Source organism: Nicotiana tabacum, chromosome 18 (genome assembly GCF_000715075.1).
Source record: "Nicotiana tabacum cultivar K326 chromosome 18, ASM71507v2, whole genome shotgun sequence".
Classification (NCBI taxonomy): domain Eukaryota; kingdom Viridiplantae; phylum Streptophyta; class Magnoliopsida; order Solanales; family Solanaceae; genus Nicotiana; species Nicotiana tabacum.
In genome coordinates, this window is record NC_134097.1 from 68,510,262 (window position 1) to 68,533,113 (window position 22,852).

The following is a 22,852-nucleotide window of genomic DNA, read 5'->3' on the forward strand; positions in this document are numbered from 1 at the left end:
AAACTGTTAGCAAGCTTAGGCAACCAGTGTGTCCTTCGTGATACATCTTATGGTAAACATGTACCAGGCATTACTTAGTAATTAATATATATATATTTCCTGTTTGCTCAAAAAAAATATATTATGTAATAATTCCCCCCACATACTCCCTCCGTCTCATAATATGTGTCGTGATTCTCTTGTACACGCCCCTTAAGAAAGAATAATTTTTGACTACTTTACCCTTATTAAATATTTTTTTAATTTATGTGTCATTTGTATCAATGACATTATCCATATTTATAATAAATGTGAATGTAATTAATTATTATGGGTAAAAAAGAAAAAATATAATCAATTTTGTCTTGAACTTTTAAAATAACAAATACTCCCTCCGTCTCATGATATATGTCGTAATTCTTTTGTGCACGTCCCTTAAGAAAGAATAATTTTTAACTACTTTACCCTTATTAAATATTTTCTTAATTTATGTGTTATCTTTATCAATGATATTATTCATATTTTTACTAAATGTGAATGCAATTAATTATTAAGGGTAAAAAGAAAATATAATGAATTTTGTAATGAACTTCTAAAATAACAAATAATTTGAGATAATTATTTTTAGTAACCACACATATTATGAGAGGCAGCAACTAATACTCTTAGAGAGAAAAAGAGAGAGAAAGGAAAAGAAAATGACCTGCGAGTTTATATAGAAAGAAAGCGGCGCGGCGAGGAAAGGAACAGAAAGAGGGAGCTTTTGCAAAGTTGCAGCAGCCATGGGAGCTCTGGCTCCACTTTCTCATTGGATTCCTGAAGATGACCTTTTGCTTAAAAACTCCATTGAGGTACTCAACCATTGCCTAGTCTACGGCTCCATGAATTTACATGCTCTTTTTTTTTTCTAGCTCCCTTTTATTTTACCAACTCTTTTTACGTTTACAATTTATTTATGCTCTTGTGTTTTTTCTTTTCTTTTTTTAAACGGTCCAAATAGGTGGATATAGAGTATTCATATAGTGGACGCCAATTAGTTTGCAATTGAAGTGTAATAGCATTAGTCTGTTTTTGTGCTTCTTGTTTTTTTTTTCTTTCTCTCCATGAATTTATGCCTTTTATATTTTTATTTTTGGTAATGTACGATGTTCAGTAGAAGGGAATGGATACAAATGATTCATATAGTCCATCCCAACTATTCAGGATTGAGGCTGGCAATAGTAATGTGTTTTTAGCTTTTATTTCTCTGTTTCTGGAGTTTATTCTTGAAAAGTTGTTCTGGGGTTTGCGTCGAGGTTCGGGCGATCTCACCAGCCCTTTTGTTCTGTTCATGCCTCGGTGCGACTTTGTACAGGAAATAAAGCTTATTTTATAATAAAAGAGTGGGTAGTATCTTGTAGAACTGAGTTTTGCTGAATGTTTTGGTCTTCAAAGAGAGAGCTCCTCATGTTGTTCTATTGATTTTGTTTCTCTATTAATTTTATTGTGGTGATTTTGCTTTTTAGTTCCAGAAGTCTGGAGCTTTTTATTTTTTACCTTGTCTTATCAAAAAGAGATTTTTCATGAAGTATCTGTGCTTCAAGATTCTTTAGTTTCGTGAGAGTTCAAGACTGAGACGGTGACTTTTATGCTGTATACATATCAGAGTGTGCATGAAAACTTTGTTTATTATGAGTCTGAAGATATGAGATTGCAGTAATCAATTGAACTGGTACTTAGCATGAAGCATTACTTGTCCGTAAAAACTACGGATATAACTTTCTAGTGCCTGGCCTATAGGACTGTTTGGCATATTGTTAAGCCCTTCCCCCCTTTGATAAATCAAAAGTTTCATTATTAAACATCAAATTGGTGTCAAAAGTATGTAAAAATTGTTAATATGAATATCCCCCAAGGGTTAGCTCAATTGGCAAAGGTTGAGGGGCTTGTGCCTTAGGTCACAAGTTCGAGCCCTGTGTAAAGCAAACTAACTCTGGTATTTAAGTGGAGAAGGGTGGGGGTGGGGAGGGGCATTATCCCCGAGTTTCGAAGACTCGATTGGCCCAAAAGGTCGGTTCCAGACGGATTTCTCGATCATTAAAAAAAGTTGTTAATATGAATTAATCCTAGTACCTTATAAAATAAAACAAAAAAGAGAATCAATCCGAGTCGTCCATAGTCATCTACCAAGTTTGTCAGCTATCTATACAGTAGTATTCTCTCACTGTTTCGAGGGCACTAAAAGATCCTTTGTATTCATTGTTAAGCTGATATGAACATGTTAGTTGCCAGATAAGTTACTTTTCCAGAGAATATCCCTCTTCTTTTGGTATACAGGGCACTTGTAAAGTGCCAGCACTTACTGGGTGGTTACCTAGATGAATAAGATCTTTACTTATCAAGAACTGAAAAAGGAAAAGAGCCTTCTCATTGACTTAGCTTGACGACTCATTGAAAGCTGCCCTAACAGCAAGCTAAATTGTATCTCATTGTTATATCTGACTTAATTTTTTAAGTAGTGCACTACTAAGTCTCTTCAATCGGCTATGAGGTATGATAGCTCAATCAAGGATCTTTTGGGTGGTTCTTTGTTATGGGAAGAAATGAGGTTTCCAGGGACCAATCTATGGAGGAATGTATGCTAGGGGAATGAAGTGATTGGTTTAGTTGTTCTTTTTGGGATGGAAAAAGACGCACTATGTTAATGTGCAAGGAAGAAAGGATGTCCAATTTCATGCTGAATATTCCTATTTGGTGGACAAACCTCTGATTGCTTCTCAAATTGTATAAACTAAAAGATATAGAAGATTATTCTATTTAAATTGCAATATGAAGCCCATACTAGAAGTGATTAGATGATAGGAGAGCTGTCCCGCTTGTTTAGCTGATGTATAATTGCGTAATGCGACAGAAGCATACTTAGAGTTGTCTAACATGTTAGTTTAAAAAATTAGTCTGGAAGATTAGCTTTGGGAATTGGAGGAAGTGGAAATGAGAATCAATGAGATATAAGCTTAAATAAGCATCCAATTTCTTAGTTATAGATGTGCAAGCAATTCCTCTTTTCTAATTCTGTACCAATAATATTTTTCCTCGAAGCGTAGGAGTAAGTTGGTGGTTCTACTTCCATCATAGGATTGTACTGATAAAAAATTATGAGATAGCTATCCTGCTGTTTTATTTTTTATTGCCCAGGCATCATGATTTCATTTTCCCGTCTTACTCCAGGCTGGTGCTTCTTTGGAATCACTTGCAAAAGGTGCAGTTCAATTTTCCCGGAGATTTACGGTTCAAGAATTGCAAGATCGATGGCATGCTCTCCTTTATGATACAGTTGTTTCAGCTGAAGCATCAGCACTCATGATTGAGTTTGACCACTCTGCATCGACACAGAAATGTAATAGGTTTGAGAATTCCAAGGAAAGTAAAAAATCCGTTCTAATGAAGAGAAAAAGTGAGAGTATCCGCTCATGTTATTATGCTATGCGTAAGAGAATCCGGAATGACCCATTTGACTCGATGGATATGAATTTTCTTGGCGGAGCTGGTAACAATGACGAGCCTCAGTCTGTGGATTGTGTATTTATAGATTCAATAAGAGATACCTTTGGTAATCAACAATTAAATGTTGATGTCATATGCAATGGCATTCTGGAACATGGGCTTGATGATTCTGTCGGGGCTAGTGATGGTGTTACTGCTTCTCCTTGTTTTTCGATTGGACTCCGCTATCATAATGGAGACATTCCTCTTAGAAGCTTTAATGCTCCTGAGGACTTCCATAATGCTGGTGAAGAAAGTGTTTCCCTTACTGAGAATCAAAGCACTGTTGGAGAATTGGGCCAATTGAAAGAATTGCCTGTTTGTGGATTATTTGAAGCCGAGGCTTTAGAACCCAATTTGCCATCTATGACAGGTCCATGTGATGATAATTTGATAAACTCTTCTGGATTTGAAAGCCAGGTCTTTAACTCACCAGTTCCACATTGTGGTTTGTCATTTGACAACCTTGGTTATTCACCTACTCCACCTGAAATGCCAGATTGGAGTACAATTGGAGATATTTCTATCCCAGCTTTGCCTGATTTCGAGGAAGGACTGAATGTACAGAATACTTTTGTAGTTGCTATTGATAGCAGTACGAATAAAACAGATGCATCACGATATGGTGTTGTAAGTTCACATTCCAACTTGAGAGACGATATGTCATGTGATGAGCTGACAAATTCAGCACCTAGTACTGATGACTACTTAGCAGAGTTGTCAAAATCTTTGCTTAACTTTTCAGATGAGGAAGATCTATTTGGCCCTGATGGAAATGAAACGATCGATAAGTCTTATTTTGATGGCTTGAGCTCACTTCTCTTGGATTGTCCTGATGGTGGAGGTGACATGCCTGATAAAGGTGTATCAGAGGCTTCAAATGCTCCAGATGAACGGCTTACCATTCTTGATGATGCTTGTCCCAGAGAATTCAGTGACAAATGTGTGTACCAATATGGTGATAAGCCTCTAGCTTCCAGTTCAGAGTTTCAAATGCTATCCTCCGCATTGACTGTCAATCCAGCTTTTCCTGAAATGCGTGGTGGAGTTATTTGTTGCACATTAAGCTCTGAGGACCCGGAAGTTCCTAGCAATGATGATGTTTTTCTTCCTGTTCGGATGCCGTCAACATCATTTCCGTCTATGGCACATTGGAAATATGATGAGACTTATCATCCATTATCCTCGTCTGTCAAAGATTTGTCCATTAATCAAAGGACCAATGATGGACGAGCTGTCTTGATGAAAAATAACCAAAATAGTCATTCGGAATACAGTACTTCTTATCAGATGATTGAGCCGCCGTCAAAATCGGAAAAGTTCAATAGTGATCACAAAGTTAAGTATGAGTTGCCCAACGATAATAACCAACATGTTCTACGGAGGAATCTGAACACTTCTGATAGTCCAAGGCCAGTCATTTCAGGAAAATTTAATGCAGTAAATACCTGTCAAGGAGCTGTTAAAGAAAATATTGCAAAGGATGAACATGGAAAAAGTCTCAGTTGGAATTATGCTGATGCCTCCCAGTGCTTGGAGAAGAAAGCTATTTGCACTAAGGAACACGGCATTACCACCATCCTTCAAAAGAATGAACCTATACTTGCTGAAACTGTCCTCATGAAAACAACAATCCCTGAAACAAGTCCAAACAATTTTTCATCAGATTCGGAAGAGTTTCTTTATGAGAGTGATGAGGACATACCCTACTTTTCTGATGTTGAAGCTCTGGTGAGATCTTCTTTTCTGGTGTATGAATTTCTACTACCATCATAGGTATTTGTTGACCTTAACCAGTTTCTTTCATCATCCAACAGATCCTTGATATGGATTTGAGCCCAAATAACCAGGATATATATTCTAGTAAGGGAGGTGGGTTCCAGTTTGATTATATTTATTGAATGATTTACTTTTTTACTTCAATGACTTTCTATGAAGAGCTGATATAGTCTTGATTATTTTGTTTCTACTGCATCACTTAGTGTATTATGCTTATAGTTACTTTTTCTACTCATTCACTTCATCCACTTCTTTGGCGGCTTTTTTGCTCTTTTGTAGTTTCTTTATTTGTGATTTTCAGCCCTCTGTTGGTGCATTCTCTCTTACCGTATATTTTCTGTTTTCTTTCCTTTGGTCCGTCTCTTTATTTTTTCCCCAGTCAAAACGTATCAGGTTGAAGATCCTAGAATGATCATCAGGCTGGAGCAGGCTGATCATGCTTGTGAACGGAGAGATATTGCTGCACATGGAGCATTTGCTGTTTTAGCTGGCCGTCGCTCAAAGCATTTTATTAGAAAACCGGCGGTATGATTGATTTAATATTAGCATTCTAACTCAGTTACAGAATACCATACTAGACTGTTAATAAATGCTTCCCTATTAATCCTACTTGTCTGAAATGATCATCTAACATATACTATCAGCAAAATTCATGTATAGTTTTAAAAAGCAAGAGCATGAGGCAAGATGCTTTATCTAATACGGGGCGGGGTGGAAGCCTCGAGACGTGGGACGTAAGTCCCGGTGAATTTTTGTATTTTGTATTTTTATAAATTAACTATATATTAAATGTATCTTAAATCAAAAAATAATATATTAAATGTACAAAAAATAATTACGACATATAAAAATTGTCACAATTCCCAAACCACAACAATAATTACTCACTTCAAACTACATTAACTATACTTTTTACAAGTGGCGGTTTAATTTTCCAAGAAAAGGCTTTTTTTTTTTGCTATTCCATTTTATTATTCCAAGTCCCCACATAGCCCTATAGCCATTGAACAAAGCAACTAATTAAGTTTTGCATGTTCCCTTGTGTACTCTGTGACGTTCCTCCCATTTCGAATGACTGATCATGTGCATTATTCTCAGTTATATTTTTCGTTCATCTCAACAATTCAAGACTACAATCACAATGAGCACTAATGCTAGATTTCTTTGAGCAAACCCACCATCAGCTATTAGAACATAGGCCAAGTAACTCAAAACCAGGCAGATCCAAAGAAAAGTAGTTGACTACAGTTCCTCTTCTTCCGATTCACTGGGAACCATCACAAGTGATGTTCTCTGAAGAAGCCGCAACACCACTGTCCTTTGTTAAAGACTTTTTTTCTTTAGCACCCGGTAAATCATTAAAGGTAAGTTGCAATTGTAGTAATTGCACCCGGTAGCCAGTTTTCACCCTGCTATTTAAGCTATATCCAGTTTTTCAAATTATTTAACTTGTAGTCAGTGTCGGCAAACTTCATACAAAGACATCCTACTCCTGCTCTTCCCCTCCTCCTCCTCTTTCTTAGGGAAGTAAAATTATATACTCACTCTGTTTTAATTTATGTGAACCTATTTGACTGGGGACGTAGTTTAAGAAAATAGAGAAGACTTTTGAACTTGTGGTGTAAAATAAGGCACATATATTTTGTATGGCTATAAATTATTGCATAAAGGTAAATTGTTTCCAAATAAGGGAAGAGGTCATTCTTTTTGGCACGGACTAAAAAGGAAATAGGTTCACATAAATTGAAACGGAGGGATAACAGGTTGTTTATGGACTCTATATATAAGGGATTAGAAGAATATGCTCTTTGGCTTTACTGGGTCTCAGTAAAGTTTGCATGCAATGAGTACATAGTGAAGAACAGTTTTCTTCGCCTGAAAAGAAAACCTTGTCGCAGAGCTGCTACTATTGTTATAAATGCTGTTGTCAAAAGCATGGTAGGGGTGTAGTATTGCTGAACTTGCTGCATTGGCTGATGGTACAATATGTATACTGTCTGACCTTTGTGGTCTTTGAGATGCTTTGCTTTTGGCGATAAGTTACTAACTCTCGTCGAATATACTCAGATGCTCTATGGGTAATTCAAGCAACTATTGCGAAGTAAAGATATCTTAGATGTGCTAAACCGCACACTTATTGAAGGATGCACGCAGTGATCAACAAATGTCTTAGCCTAGAACTCAAAAATAACTGAGGAATAAGAGAATCAAGGTATTTAAGAATGTCTTTAGAGAGAGAAAGCTGAGAAAGTTTTGGTGCATAAACTGAGAAACATATGAACGAAATTACTGTCACCAAATTAACCAATTGATTAGAATTACTAACAAAGGACTTTAGCTTACCATCACAACCAAAACAGTTAAGTATCCACTGAATGGACTTGCAGAAAATATAAAAAGGGTATATCTTTCATCTAAAATTTAGGTATGAAGTTAGGCATAAATGTCTGAAATTCAGACAAATGTTTGAAGTTTGGCTTTGGCAAGTCAAACTTCAATCGTGCATGTCTAAAGGTCAGACAAAAATGACTGAAGTTTGCTTGCAGCCTTGCGCAAGCAATATGCCAAGCTGCAGACAAATTTGTAATTTCAGACGCTGATTTTGCAGCTTCAGTCATGTAAGGGGAGCCTTGGCGTAATGGTAAAGTTGTTGCAATGTTACCAGAAGGTCACGAGTTCGAGCTGTGGAAATAGCTTCTTGCAGAAATGCAGGGTAAGGCTGCGTACAATAGACCCTTGTGGTACGGTCCTTCCCCGGACCTCGCGCATAGCGGGAGTTTACTGCACCGGGCAGCCCTTTAGTCATGTATATATGAAGTTGATTCTGAAGTGGCCAAATTTACAAAATATTTATGAACTTCGGCTATGCCTTAAATAGGGGTCCCAAAATCGGCTATTTGTGCACTTGCCCCGTTGCAATTTGCGGGGAAATATGTTTTGATTTATAAAAAAAATGATGAGGGCTCGTGCAAAGTTTCTTATCAAGCTTTTAGGGCATCCCCCTCCCCCGTGAGGCACAAATATGCCTGTGCGCACACTTGAAGGATTGAATGATATGTCGAAGACATCTCAGATAGACAATAGGATAAAGGGCTTGAGCTGAACTCTAAGGCAGGATGTCACCTGGAGATCTCCCATTTACAATATGCAGATGACACCTTTGTGTTCGGTGAAGCTCATAAAGAATACCAACAAATGTTGAGGGTCACTTTATCATGTTTGAAGCCATTTGTGGGGAATAAAAGTTTTGTTTATCCGGTTAATGAGGTGAATGAGCTTCAAAACTTGGCTGGAATTGTTGGAGGTAAAATTGTGAACTTACATACAACGTATTTGAGGATGTCTTTGGGGCCAAAAACAAGTCAAGGGATATGAAATGGGGTCTTAGAGAAATATGAGATGAAGCTAGCAAATTCCCACATATATGATGTCTCTATTTCCATTACCACTGAATGTGGTGAATATAATAGATACTTTGAAAAAATATTCTTGTGGGAAGTAAACAATAACAAGAAGAAAACTCACTTGGTTAGATGGAACTCACTCACAATGATGTAAATGAAGAATTTATGTTACATTTTATTAATTTTGACCAAGATCATGTTTTGGAGCTCAAGTCCGAACATATGGACTTATTTTCAAGAAGCGCAAGAAGTCCAAGAAACTCAAGATTGATTTCAAGAAGCCAAGATTCTTTCCTTCTTAAAATAAGATTTATTTTATTCCTTTTAGAATAAGGATTTTCCTTTTAGTAGGATTCTAATTTTTTTTCCTTGTAGAATAGGGATTTTACTTTCCTTGTCTTTAGTAATTTTATTTCCTTATTAGAATAGGAATTATAGTCATCAATGAAGAGACCCTAGGCCCATATAAAAGGTTCTCATGCCTTGTAGAAGGGGAATTCACGTTTTTGCGGCTTGTGCTAGTTTTACAATAGAGTGTTTTTCTCTGTTTTGTCTTCTTTATCCTTGTTTTTGGTTCCAAGCAAGGTGGTGATAGTCTTTATCTTGTTTTCAATTGTGTGTGGTGTTTTGTTATCACGTTAATTGATTCCAAGTGGTGACTTTAGGAACTTGTTTAGTTCTTGATCTTTCAAGAACACGTTTCTTGGTCTAAATTCGTTCTTTTGATATCATAAAATCATAACTTTCATTGAACTGGTGCAACATCAATATTTACTTGTTTTAAACGAGTAAATAGTCTTTCTTATAGTTCAGATCATCATCTTTCCCCTCGTTTTTGAATCATCATATTTCGAGTCCTAAAACTTGAGATACGTTATTTCTTGAAATTAGCCCACAAACCACGTTTTCGTTTCAAGATCTTGATCCTGATCGGTTGGTTCTTTGTTAACTCGAAGAATCATATCACACAATTAACAAAAAGGGAGGGAGATTGGGAATCAAGAACTTGACGATCCAGAATCAAAGCTTGTTGATAAAGTAGTTATGGGAATTTACTTCAGAAGAACAATCTTTATGGAAGGAAGTAGTCTGCGAAAAATATGACATGGAAGGAAAATGGATAACCAAGCCTGTGAGAAATCCGTATGAGGTCAGTTTGTGGAAGTCTATTAGAAACTTTTGGCCTAAGCTCATGAATAAGTCAAACTTCAGAGTATGAAATGGTATTAGAATATCCTTCTGGGAGGATAATTGGTTAGGTCAAGGATCGTTGAAACAACTCTTTTCTGAATTTTTTTTTACTGAACCAACAACAGGAAGCAACAGTAGGAGAGGTTCGGACAAACCAAAGTTGGATTCTGACCTTTAGAAGAATACTAAATGATTGGGAGATTGACAAACTTAGAGAAATCTACAAGACCTCGAAACAATTCAAAGGGACCTCTACTGCTGAAGATTGTGTGACATGGCAATGGAACAACAAAGGGAAGTTCTTAATTAAAGCAACAAATAGGAGTTTAGCATGTCAAACAATCAGGTTGGCTGCTGGCCATGGAATTTGATTTGGAAGGTTAAAATTCCTTATAAAGTGGCCTGCTTAAGGACAATTTGATCAAGAGAGGATACCAACTATGATTTAGATGTTAATTATGTGGAGAGGAGGCGGAGACAATCAATCATCTCTTTTTGCACCGTAAGGTGACTTTTTGATTATGGAGGATATTCATCAATTTGAGGGGAATATTGTGGGTTATGTCGAGAAGAATTCTGGAAGTTCTAAGTTCTAACATGCTGGAACTGAGAAGGCAACCTTTTCAGTCATAAAGAGATGAAAGATTGTCCCAACTTGCATCTGGGAAACAATTTGGGAAGAAACAAACCAAATATGCTTTCAAGATAAATACAGTAACACTGAGAAGATGAAAACGAAATGTTTAGTTCTTTTTTTTATTTTTGGTGTAAAGGAGAATATTTAGATATCATGAATCTATTTTTGATATCTTGGAATCCTTATGAGAAGACAAAGGATTAGGAGTGTTTCTCTCCGTTGTAAATATGGGTGACTCCACAGTTGTAGTCTTTTTATTTATATACAAATATGTTACTGTTTCAAAAAAAGTTGGGAAAATGCCTGACTGAGATGGTGAAGGTATGATGGGGAATTAGCCTTATCATAAAAAACCTCAGAGAGCTACATTGTGCATGGCTTCTGAATGATTTCTTAAATCTAGGAATGTTCATTTTGCCCAGTAGACTTCCTCTTCTCTCTGCTTAATAATCACGCCTGGCTCACTTTCACTTGGAGCAGAGTCAAATAGGGTTGCCACATCTTGTCTTTGGATTATATGGAAACCCAATCAGTGAGAGGAAATGGCAAGCTATATTTGCTGTTGCAAGATGTCCATACTCAAAGAATGTTTTACTCCCATTTTAATGTTGCAATTATTACTGCTAGGTCATAGGTAAAAGGGTAAAGCTGGAAATACTGAATTAGTGACTTTAAAAGATTAAGAGTATTGATGATGTTGCTGAAAGTGTTAAATCAGCTATTACAGCCTAGCTTTTCAATAAAAGTTCCATTTTTTCCTTGCATTCCCTTGAAGATTCAAAGTTTTTACAAAAAATTGGTCATCCATTTATGGGTTCAGGTGCTACTGGGAAGAGCATCTGCAGATGTTAAAGTTGATATCGACTTGGGCAGAGAAAGTCGCCATAATAAAATTTCCAGACGACAGGTATGTTCGGCTTGGACTCCAGCTGTATTAATCAAAATGGGCTCTTTTAGTTATTCAATTGATTCCATAACTTTAAGTTAGTTCATTTGTTTTTCTAGCAAATAAAGAAATAGATGATGGAACAATTGACCGACTGTGATTATGTAATTTACATTTATGTTTCTTAACTAACATTTTCTCCATTTTTCCTGGTTTGCTCACTATCTTCTGTAATTAAACCTTTTTTTGCTTATGTTAACCTTCAACAAATTTGTATTTGTAAATCTCAATGCTGACTGCAGTATACTTTTGCTGTTCCTTTACTCATACTAGTCACTTGGTACATGTGTTTCACATATTGTAACATAGAACTTAGTAACATATATAAAATGTTAGTGCGTTTGCATATCCTAAGATCTTTTGGAGAATAATGCTAGAAGTAATACTTTTTGACCAACTTCAGAATTTGAATTCGAACAATATATAACGAACAAGTAGAAAACTAACCTCTTCTAGACGGGCAATCGCATGATTGTACTACTACATGTCAACCCTTTACATGATTGCATAAGAAGTAACAACACTATTTGACCTTAGCAATCTATTGTAACATAAGTGATTTAATTGTTTTTAAACAAAAGTGATTTAATTACCATGTTCTTGCTTCCCCCGCGTCTTTAGTTATGGTAAGTTATTAAAAAAAATTGCATATGAATGTGGTCTGAAAGGGTTCCTGGATGTATAGACGTATTACATCGTTTGCAATTTCGTGGGCTGAGACTATCATACTACTGAAGAGCATTACGACATGATTACCCATATTTGCTCTTCTTGAATTGGGAGTCCGGAGGAAGCCAGAGCACTTTTTTAGGGAAAAAGATAAGCATGTGGGTCTTATCTTAAATGGAAGTCTCCTTGTAGAAGTTGAATTGAATAGTTCAATTCGAAATCCTAAAAAATGGCAAAGTTTTAAAATTAAAAACTTGAAAATTGAAATTCTTCCTGTTGTCACCATATAAGGAAATATTAAATTTTTGTATTAACTAAAAAGGTCAAATAATGAGTATAAGGAAATAAAGCTTGGAAAATTGTTATAAATTTTTTTGAAAACTTAAAAAGGAGATCCACTGCATTCCTAATGTCACCAGAGAAGGAAATAATGAAGTTTTATATTAATTAAAAAGACTATGAGAGTGTATTTACAGATTTCCTTAAGAAATAGTGAGTCTTTTTATTAATTAAAAAGTTACTTTTTCCCTAACGTGTTAAAAATCTTGAAAAATTGAAATAAAAACTTGGGAATGAGATTCACTGCTTTCGTAATATCACATACAAGGAAATGATAAAGTTTTATATTAATTAGAAATGATCAAATAATTAATACAACGTAATAATGAAGTTTTTTTTTCTAAAATTAATTTTAATCACAATTTTAATCCACATTGAATGCACTTACGAAGAATGAAATGGTCCAATATTTCATGTTGGAAGTTTGTGCTTTTATGATAGTATAGATAGAAAGGTAAATATTTAAGGTTCAATGGATGTTTGACATGCACATACTTCCAGATGCCCTCATGTTTTCTTCTGATTACTTGTCTCTTTTTGTTTATTTTGGTTCCAATTGCTGCCTTAAAGTTGGAAGCATAAATCGTTTATTTAGGTTGGTCAAGTCATTTCATGTTTTTAATCCTAGAAACAATTTGCATCCTTGTATGCTTGCAAGCGTGCTGTAGAGTTATGTGTCCATGGAGTGACATATTCATGTAACTTTCTTTATATAGGCAACTATAAAGATGGACATGGGTGGACTATTCCATTTGCGGAACGTTGGAAAATATTCAATTCATGTGAACGGCAAAGAAGTACATCGTAAACAGAGTCTAACCCTCACTTCTGGTTCCTTCATTGAGGTATGCTTCTTGCTTGATGACAACTGAAGCTAGCTCTGAGTCATCTACCTCTTGCGTCTATTTTCTGAGCAAATTGTATATTATTCCTGTCATCGCCGAGTTACCTACCATATTAGCTTGTTCTTTAACTTAGCTGATCATGTGATCTTAGTTAATTTCCATTTTTTGTGACTCTCATTTCCAGTTTGGGACTAAAAGGTAATGACTGAGTTATCTAAACCCAAGCGTAGGTAATCATTTTTTCCTGATCTAAGTATCCCAAGCTTAGGTAGTCATCTGATGGTTATTATTGCAACCTGGATGATCGATGTAGAACCGTTTGTCACCCTTATCCTTTTCTTGTTTCTAGGAATTATGGGTGAGCCCTCCGTAAAATAGAGTTTATGAGTTGACATTTAAGCTGTTTGAGCTTTTGCTATTTCAAGTGAAACTTACTCGTCTGTTTTTTTTCTCACCTCAATGAATTTTTACGTTGAATTTGTTGGCACGGTTGGTGGCTAAAATTGTGGTTATGATTTTGAACAATCTGCTAAATCATTTGTCGCTCTCAAGTCATAGGCAAGTAGTTGCATGTTAACATTCAAAATTCTATTCAGCATAAAATTTGTGGTGTAAGTTCATTTTCTGTCCTTAATTCTAGAGCTTCTGTTTTATTTTACGAGATGTAGTTTTCTTTGGTTGTGATTAGAACTTCAGGTAAAACCATAATAGCTTAATCATTTATTGAATATAGACCTTATCCTTTGGGCAATGAACCACTGCAGCTTGAGTGACGTAAAGGTTTGAAAATTTGGCTCATCAGTACCTAATGCATCTATATATTTTTGTATGTGTGAGTATACATGCATAGTGAGCATGATAGTTTATAAGCTCGTGTGTTGTATAGATAGTCTCTGGTTCATACAAATGACTTTCTGAAATTCCAAATTCTGATACTCCATATTTTTATTTGGTTTGCACAAGTGCACAATATTTTTTATAACAAGATATATTTTGTGAGAACAGCTACGTACATATAGAGAGAAATGGAAGGGAGTAGTTTTCTTTTGTTAGGTGATAAGTAGAGCGAAATGTGAAAGCTATAGTATACGATGGTTGGACACGTAACAGTAGTCCACTCAAATTGCCTAACAAGGCCTGTGCTTATTCTGTTGGTTTCGGCCAATACTTGCTTAAAAACCTACAGTTTGGAAAGACTAGAGAGGGATAGCCTATTGAAAGGATCTTCCTTCGTTGGGTGGGGGTGGTGGGGGGGGGGGGGGTACAAGTTTCTCACTTGCTCAAGGGAAAAGCCATTGCTGGCCCTGGGGGGGGGGGGGAGGACCCATGCTTTGCACAATGTATGATTGTAGAAAATTTTCCTGTCCAAGTTATGCGACAATGGTTGCTTTCGTATTTAATGTCATCTTTTGAGCTTATTTGAATGAACAAGCTGAAAACACAATATACGACTATAAGCTTTGACAAAATTGCATTATACATGCTGAATAATTTTCTCTTTTAGGAGAGATATTCCTTGTTTTTTTCTGTAATGTCCATCAGGATATGTACAGTGTTTTAATCTGATCGAGGAAATTGCAGGTAAGGGATCTTACATTTTCATTTGAGATTAATCAAAGTGAAGTAAAGCGGTATATAGACATCCTGAAGGAAAGCCAAAGTCAGGATATCAAAGTTTGAACAATTCTCGATTGAGTCTAAGGAAGTGCTATCTTTTATCGTTGCGCTTTCTGGATAATTTGTAACATATGCTTTCTGCTCTGTTTTCTTTCATTTTATTTTTCGAGTCCAACCCCCGAATTGTAAAGATGATCGTCTATTCACTGTATGGATGTCTGAGAATTTTGAGAGTTGCCAGTATTTATGGGATAGAGTGAATGCAGTTTTACTCGAGTGTTCTGTGGGCTTTAGTAGTATTTTGCAGTGAAGTTAGGTAAAATGATTAAGAAAGCAAATTAACCGATGAATTGATTAAATTACAGGAGTTACAAATGATGTTCAGTCATAGAGGAAAACTGATTTTAATAGGACAAAGAAAAGGATTCTCTTCATCCTTTTGGATCAAAAAAGAAAAAAAAAAAAGATCTCACCTATATTAAGAGTATAGTTTTTTTTTTTTTTTTCTGTTATAATATAGTTAATCTGCTAAAGAAAAAGTGTTACCGTAGGTTGACAGTGACTTTGAAGATTCTGATTCCTTCTTATATTGCCAAAGTCATAGTAGTAGCTAATTGAGTTATGTGCCCATAGTATAAAAATATTTACACAATTAGGTCATTTTAAACTAATTACAAGTAACTTCATTTAATAATCATTGATTGGTATACTATAACAAATAGTAACTTTAAAAAATCCTTAAAATTTATATAAATTATATTTGATGAGAATTAACCTCTGAGTTTGTTTCTCTCAATATCCATTTCGAGTTTCTGTTGTTGCTAACCGTTGTAGTAAGAAAAAAAGATAAAGTTGCAACCTTTGTTCTTCTTCTTGTACTAGTACTATTCCTCATTTTTATGTATTTGTACATTGCACGATTGAGAATTTCGAGAACCTAAACAAAAGTGCAGAAGTGAGCGTACCCTGAGGCTCTCCACTCTCCTCCTTTCTTAGTCAACACCATCAACTTCATTTTTCACTAGGTCAAAGCCAAAAATCTGATAAATATAAGGAAAGGAGATAAAAAAGATAAGAAAACGAGTTGACTATAGTATAGGTCCGATGTTCCCGTGAGCAGTAAGCAGCAAATCTCCCATTATTTTGGGAAAGCTGATGGCTGCGTGTGAACTATTTCAAGTCAAAGGGCGGCCTGATTCAACATTGTTATTTACTCTTATCCGGTTGAGGTGGTTTTTGTTTATCAGCACGTAGGTGTTCTAACTTCCTAACTCTTATTTTGGAATAAATCTGATATAATGAGCAAACCATAAGCATTATCGAGTTTTTATCATCAATCAATCTTATTTTGAATTCAAATCTGGTAACTCTTAACCGTACTCTGAATAGAGAAAAAAATCGATTGTCACAATATTATACTGATAAGATTTTGTCGAATTCACGAGGAACAATTATCTAGGTGGTTAAGTCTATGTTTGTATACTCAAATCTTGTATATTGCTAATTATCTGTCTTAAAGTGGGTTGGGATAAACCAAAACTGAAATTAAATAAGAAACAAGCTAAACAACTAAGGAAAAATCTAAGATTGCTCACCTCCTCCATGTGTCTAATCAATGGGATTTTCTATCAGATTAGCTCACTCAATTAGGTATTATTATGGCAAAGTTGTAATACCTATTACTACCTCTCGATTAGTAATAGTTATTCATAATTATTATCCCTAATAATTAAAAATACATTTGAAACAAATCCAGTAGACACAAGATGAGATTACTATTTCTAGCAATCTCTATAAACGGCGCATTTATGTTGTCTTCAATGACAAACACTTCAATTGACCAAATTATCAATTACACACTTTATTTTAGACTGAAGTATGACCTTGTAAACCCCAACATGGCAAAGTGTGGGCTTTATAATAACATATGGGCGCGTGAAACCCTTAAAATCAAGTTTTTTCTATAAAAAAAAATTAATTTTACTTTATGTGGTCCCCACTTACTTTCATTTCACCGTTCTCCTCCTCCAAAATTTTCACCTTCAAACAATCTCCATGGCAGCCCAAATAGCAAGCCAATACAAGAAAAATGGGTACTTCAAATTTTGTGCTTATGTCTCCTTTCAACCTCAAACACCCGCTACCATCTCCACCACTATAAGAACTCCGCCCACCTCCTCCTGTCCTCCACCACTACTTTAGCCGTCTCCACCACATACAAAAAAGCATACCAAAGACAAATCTTCAATCTATCTCTACCAGCTCCACCAACTGTCGATACTCTGGTATCATCGTTTTCTTTTGGTCCTTCCCCTCCATCCATCGTCACTGCTCCCGGCGATTCTCCTACCAAGTCTCCTAATACTGCTTACTTGAATAGAGTCGTCGTTGTCGATCTGCTGTCGTAGGTGTATTTACTGCTGCTTTGATGCTTTAAATCTCTGATATTCACGGGCTCTAATGTATATGTAGTTGTTCTGATAATGGGCATCCATATATCCACCAAACAAATTTGGTAATCATCTATGGGCATTGATGAGATTAGAAAGCTTTCGCTCGTGTAGTACTTGGATTATAGGAGCTGTCTGTCAAATCAATTTTTTGGTCAGTCCGGTGAGACTCCATTATTGCTGGACTAGAACTCGTCGGCTGTGGGGAAGGGGTCAGATGATTGTTTTTGTTTTAGTTATGACAAATTACACTGTGGTGTGCTGCACTTGAGTGTTTATTTGATACACTTAACAGTCACTTGATGGGGTCAATTGAGATGTTTGTATGGTCGTTGAGGACAATATAAAGATGCCGTTTATGTATTTGCCTAAATTTAACTATTAAAAATTATAGAGATTATGTTAGAAGGTTGTATATCAAATTTGGAATCATTAGAGTTGATTTAGATCATTTTGAAGCAAAAACGTATTGGTGAAATTTCTAAATAGAAGTTATGGTGACTCATCAAGATTTTATGTCCAATTCTGGTGATTTGTCAGGACCTATGGTCAAATATTTAGGTGAGCCGTCAGAATTTGGTCACAAATCCTAGTGATCCATCAATATTTGTTGCAAGATAATTTTTCTTTTTTTGAAATTCTGGTAATCTATCATAATTTTTGGCTACATTCCCGGCAATACATCAAAATTTAGGGCATATATCTTGATAATTTTTTGTAGCAACACATATTTTATCTGTCAATTTAAAATCCTAGCGATTTGTGAGGATTAGGTAGAAGCCATTCTTCCGGAACTTTTCTTACGCGTATAGTGTGGTATACTAATAAGTCGTTTGGTTTGAAGACAAGTTATGTTGGATAAGTTAAATTGGAATTAATTAGCCTGATATTATTTTTTATTAGCAGTTTGATATTGTATTATCCTGGGATTATAGATTTTACTGCATTATTCTAGGATTATCAATATTACTGCTTTATCCTGGGATAAATTATTGTGACGATCCGATAAGTCATTTTTAGTACTAGCCTTTATTTCCGTATTTCGAGATTTTTATTAGCTCCATTTGATGTTTCTTGATTTGTGTGCATGGTCCGTGTCATTTTCAGGAAAGTTTTTACATAAAAATTTGAAGAAAAAGTGATTTTAGGCTTAAAATAGGACTGGAGTTGACCATAGTCAACATTCTTGGTAAATGACCTCAGATCGATATTTGACGATTTCGATAGGCTCGTATAATATTTTTGGACTTGTACGCACTTTATTTGGGGTCCGGGGTGATCCGAGCGCATTTTGGCGCGTTATTTGAAAAATTATGAAAAGAAGTTTTCAAGTTGAAAATAATGAGTTTTGATATTTGATTCTTGTTATTTGATATTATTTTGATGATTAGAGGTAGCAAGCAAGTTTGTAGGATGTTATTACACTTGTGTGCATGTTTTGTTTGGAGCTCGAGGGGCTCAGATGAGCTTCGGGTGTGTTGCGGAAGAGTTTGAGTCATTAAGCAAATGTTGGTGCAATACCAGTTGCTGGTGTTTGATCAATATCTCGCAATTGCGAGATCTGGCTTGCATTTGCGTTCAATAGATCGCATTTGCGAGCATGGACCTAAGCTGGGTGACCTCGAATTTTGCGAGGAAAATGTTCGCTTTTGCGAAGTGTGGGCAACCGCTTCTGCGAATATCTTGATCGCATTTGCAACTACTGGTAGCTATTATCAGCTTCGCATTTGCGAAGCATTTGGGCGCATTTGCGATGGGGGACCTTTCACATTTGCGAACATAATATTGCATTTGCAACTTCTGGGCATCTGATGTACTGATTGCATTAGCGATATGTGTGTTGCATTTATTGGCATCACATTTGCGATGCGACACCTGCAGCTAGGTTAAAGAAGGAAAAGGGGGGACTTAGCTCATTTTACACTATTTCTCAACCTCAAACACGCTAGAGGTGATCTTTGAAAAACTTCTCCCAAATTTATTGGTAAGCAACTCTAATCCACTTTTATTCAATTTCAATTACTTTTCATGAGTTTTTAACATCAAATCTAGAAACTTTATGGTAGAAATTAAGAATTTTGGTAGAATTTAGGAATTTTATAAAATTGAGATAATTGAGATCGGATTTTTTAAATAAATCATATAACCGGGCTCGGGGTGAATGGGTAATCGGATTTTGATCTGGATCTCGAATTTTGACCAAGCGGGTCCAAGGTTGACTTTTGTTGACTTTTTTAATTCCATCAAAGATTGAATCTTTTTCATTTGTGGGTAGTTTCTAAAGCTGATTTTGAATTGTTTGAACGATATTTGTCTAGATTTGATTGATTTGGAGGTTTGTTCGAAAGGAAAAGTCGTGATTGATTGTTGAGTTGGTCGCGCAAAGAGGTAAGTATCGTGTCTAACTTTGACTTGAGGAAATTAGGGCTTGTTGGTCTATTTGTTATGTGAATTATGTGGGAAAATAGTGTATATGTGAGGTGATAAGTGTATATGTACCGTCTTGGGATTAAAGCATTCAGGATGAGCTATTTACTTTCATATTTTCATTTATTCCATGTTATCTCTGGTTACATGCTTAGTTTACTACATGTCCTTACTTGTTATCCATGATTTACTTGTTATCGTAATTGTTACTTGTTTTGATTTGTTCATTTCTCACCAAATATGTGCTTACCTGCTACATGTTCCTACTTGCATTAACTGTATATTTTTATTATCTCTTATTTTTACTTGCTCTTGTTGTCCTTATATTACTTGATGCACGTTATTATGTTATTCCAATAATGTGATCAATATAGCTATTCTTGTACTAATGGATTGTCAAAGTTTGGGATTACGCGATATTGGTTATTCTCAGTTTGTATTGGTAGTCTCTTAATATTCCGCACATTTCATTTCCCTTTTTTGTTGAAATTTCGTATATAGTGGTGTTGAGTTGTTTATGTTAATGAGCTGATATTGGAAACGGGTTGTGCACCGCAACGGTATTGATATGAAATGATATTGGGATCGGATTGCATGTCGCAACAGTTATTGTGTTAAATGTTGGGATCAGGTTGCGCGTTGCAACAGAGTTTGATGTGTTGTAACTGTTTGTAGTTGTAGAGTTTTATCTCGGTATTCTAATATGAGATTTGAGATCATGTTATTATGGGGCCCTCTATCAGTTGACCCTCGGGTCCATTTTTATGAGATTACCGCTTTATCTACATTTTCATATTCCGTTATTATTGTTCGTACGGGTTTATTGTGAGTGTCTTGCCATAGCCTCGTCACTATTTCGTCGAGGTTAGGCTTGTCACTTACAGAGTACATGGGGTCGGTTGTACTCATGCTATACTTCTACACTTCTTGTACAGATCCCATTAATGGTCCTAGCGGCGTGTAGAGGAGACTGCTCGAATTCGACTGTTGCAGGAGAGTTGAGGTAGAGTTGCTCGACGTTCGCAGTCCCTGAAATCCCCTTCATCATATTTACTGTTTATCTAGTTTCAGACAATTGTACTTTATTTCAAACCATATTTGTAGTATTCTAGTTGCTCATGTACTTATGAGCATGACTTCGGATTTCTGGGAGTAGTTTTAGTACCGTATTTTTATATAAATATTTTGTTCATTTTTGAGTTTATCAGTTCTTAATTATCATTACTCTGTTATAAATTATTAAAACTGGTTAAGTAATTAGCTAACTTTGGCTTGCCTAGCAAGTGGAAGTTAGGCGCCATCATGACCCCACGGTTGGGATTTCGGGTCGTGACAGTTGTCTTGGGATTACTATTCCATCATCTGGCAAGTATAAGTTATTTCGCTACTATTTTTAATCATGTGATAACTTATCCCAAATTAGTAACCAAACAAAAAATAAGGCATTACTAAATTTTTATCCCAGGGTTATTCTGCTTATCCATCATACCACATGTCCCTTAAGAGTATTACAAGTATGTAAAATGTGGAGCATATTCCTACTGAATGGACTCTGGATCGCAATAAAGGCCAAGTAAATATATTGGATGGACCTTTTTACAATGACTAGTTAAGTTTTGACCTCATTAAGAATAGTCTTGAAAAAAACTCTGGTTAACTTTTTAGCATTGTGGTTGAAAATTCTTGTGATCGTCATGATTTTGACATAAATTTTGGCAATCACCATAACTTGCTGAAATTTTGGCGAACGTTCTTTAAAATCTGGCGCCACACTATTTTTTTAAAACTTTTGTTACTGAGGTCAGAAAAAACAGAGGCAACAAAAATATTCTATTTGTATCATTCTACCCATAATGGCACCAATGAAAAGGCCCACTTCATCAAATAACAATCAAAATATCATGAATGGACTAATTTTTGGACTGATAATTAAAAAATGGCCAGTGTATAAATTAATTACAAAATAATGACGGCCTCTATCCGCCATTAGAGTTACGACCTCCATTATAATTTTTACCACGACCTCGACCATGAGAAGTAGAAAATTGTTGTTTTGCAACAAAGGTTGTGGTTGATTGATCTGAAGGAGGAGTAGAGATATTCGCCAATTGAGACTCGTGAAAAAAAAGAGAACAGGTTTCAACAAAAGAAGGAAGAGGGACACGAGTGGAGATAGAGGTACTAATGGAAATATATTCAGCAGGCAGGCCAGAGAGGATTTGAAGGACAAGATCTGTCTTAGAAATGGGATTCCCAATCGAGGTTAAAGCATCTGCAATAGATTTGAGGCGATGAACGTATTCATTAATGGAGAGATTGCCCTTTTAAGGTTATGAAACTGAACTTTAAGTTGGAGAGTACGAGAGGAAACTTGATCACGAAACAAACGTTCTATTTAAAGCCAAGCTTCACGAGAGGTTAGAGTATGATTGGGTTTGATAATAGCTTGAAGAATCTCTTGTGAAATAGTAGCTTGAATCCATGAAAGAACAATAGAGTCGAGTTGAATCCATTGTTGAAAGACTGGGTTTATAGTTGAGATGCCATTATCATTAAGAACAGTAGGCGAAGGACAACGGTAACTCCCATCAATAAAATCGTAAACTCCATGACCTTTGAATACGGGTAAAAAAAGTTCTCCCCATAGCATGCAGTTGGTGTAATCAAGAACAGTCGGAACAAGATTTTTTATGTTAGAGAGAGATACTGCAGATTGGGATGAAACTGGAAGAGAGAAAGAGGCAGCCATAACACTAGAGGTTGAAGAACTGGATTGAGATGAAGATGATGACATGAAGCTGGAAAAGAGGAGAACGTATAGAAAGAACCTAAGCAATCTGATACCATGTAACAAACTGAAATTCTTCTTAATCATATACAAGTTTACATGAGATATATATTGATTATACATTGGTATGTAAAGACTATTCTATCCTTACCAGAGATTAGTAATTAATATACTTATCAACCACCACTGCCATCAATTCAAGCATTAAATCTTCGACGAACATTAGAAAATGACATCACAAAAAAGATCCAAAAAGAAT

The 22,852-nt window shown here is 35.7% G+C and overlaps 1 protein-coding gene across 1 annotated transcript; it reads left to right on the plus strand.

The window, feature by feature from the left end:
• Positions 1-658: 658 nt before the first annotated feature.
• LOC107808314 (uncharacterized) lies at positions 659-15,204 on the plus strand. Its single transcript, XM_016632826.2, has 7 exons — positions 659-830; positions 3,187-5,232; positions 5,319-5,373; positions 5,660-5,805; positions 11,333-11,419; positions 13,183-13,311; positions 14,893-15,204. Exons 1-7 carry the CDS (start codon positions 762-764, stop codon positions 14,989-14,991), a joined length of 2,631 nt encoding a protein of 876 aa, XP_016488312.2. The 5' UTR covers positions 659-761; the 3' UTR covers positions 14,992-15,204.
• Positions 15,205-22,852: the final 7,648 nt, after the last annotated feature.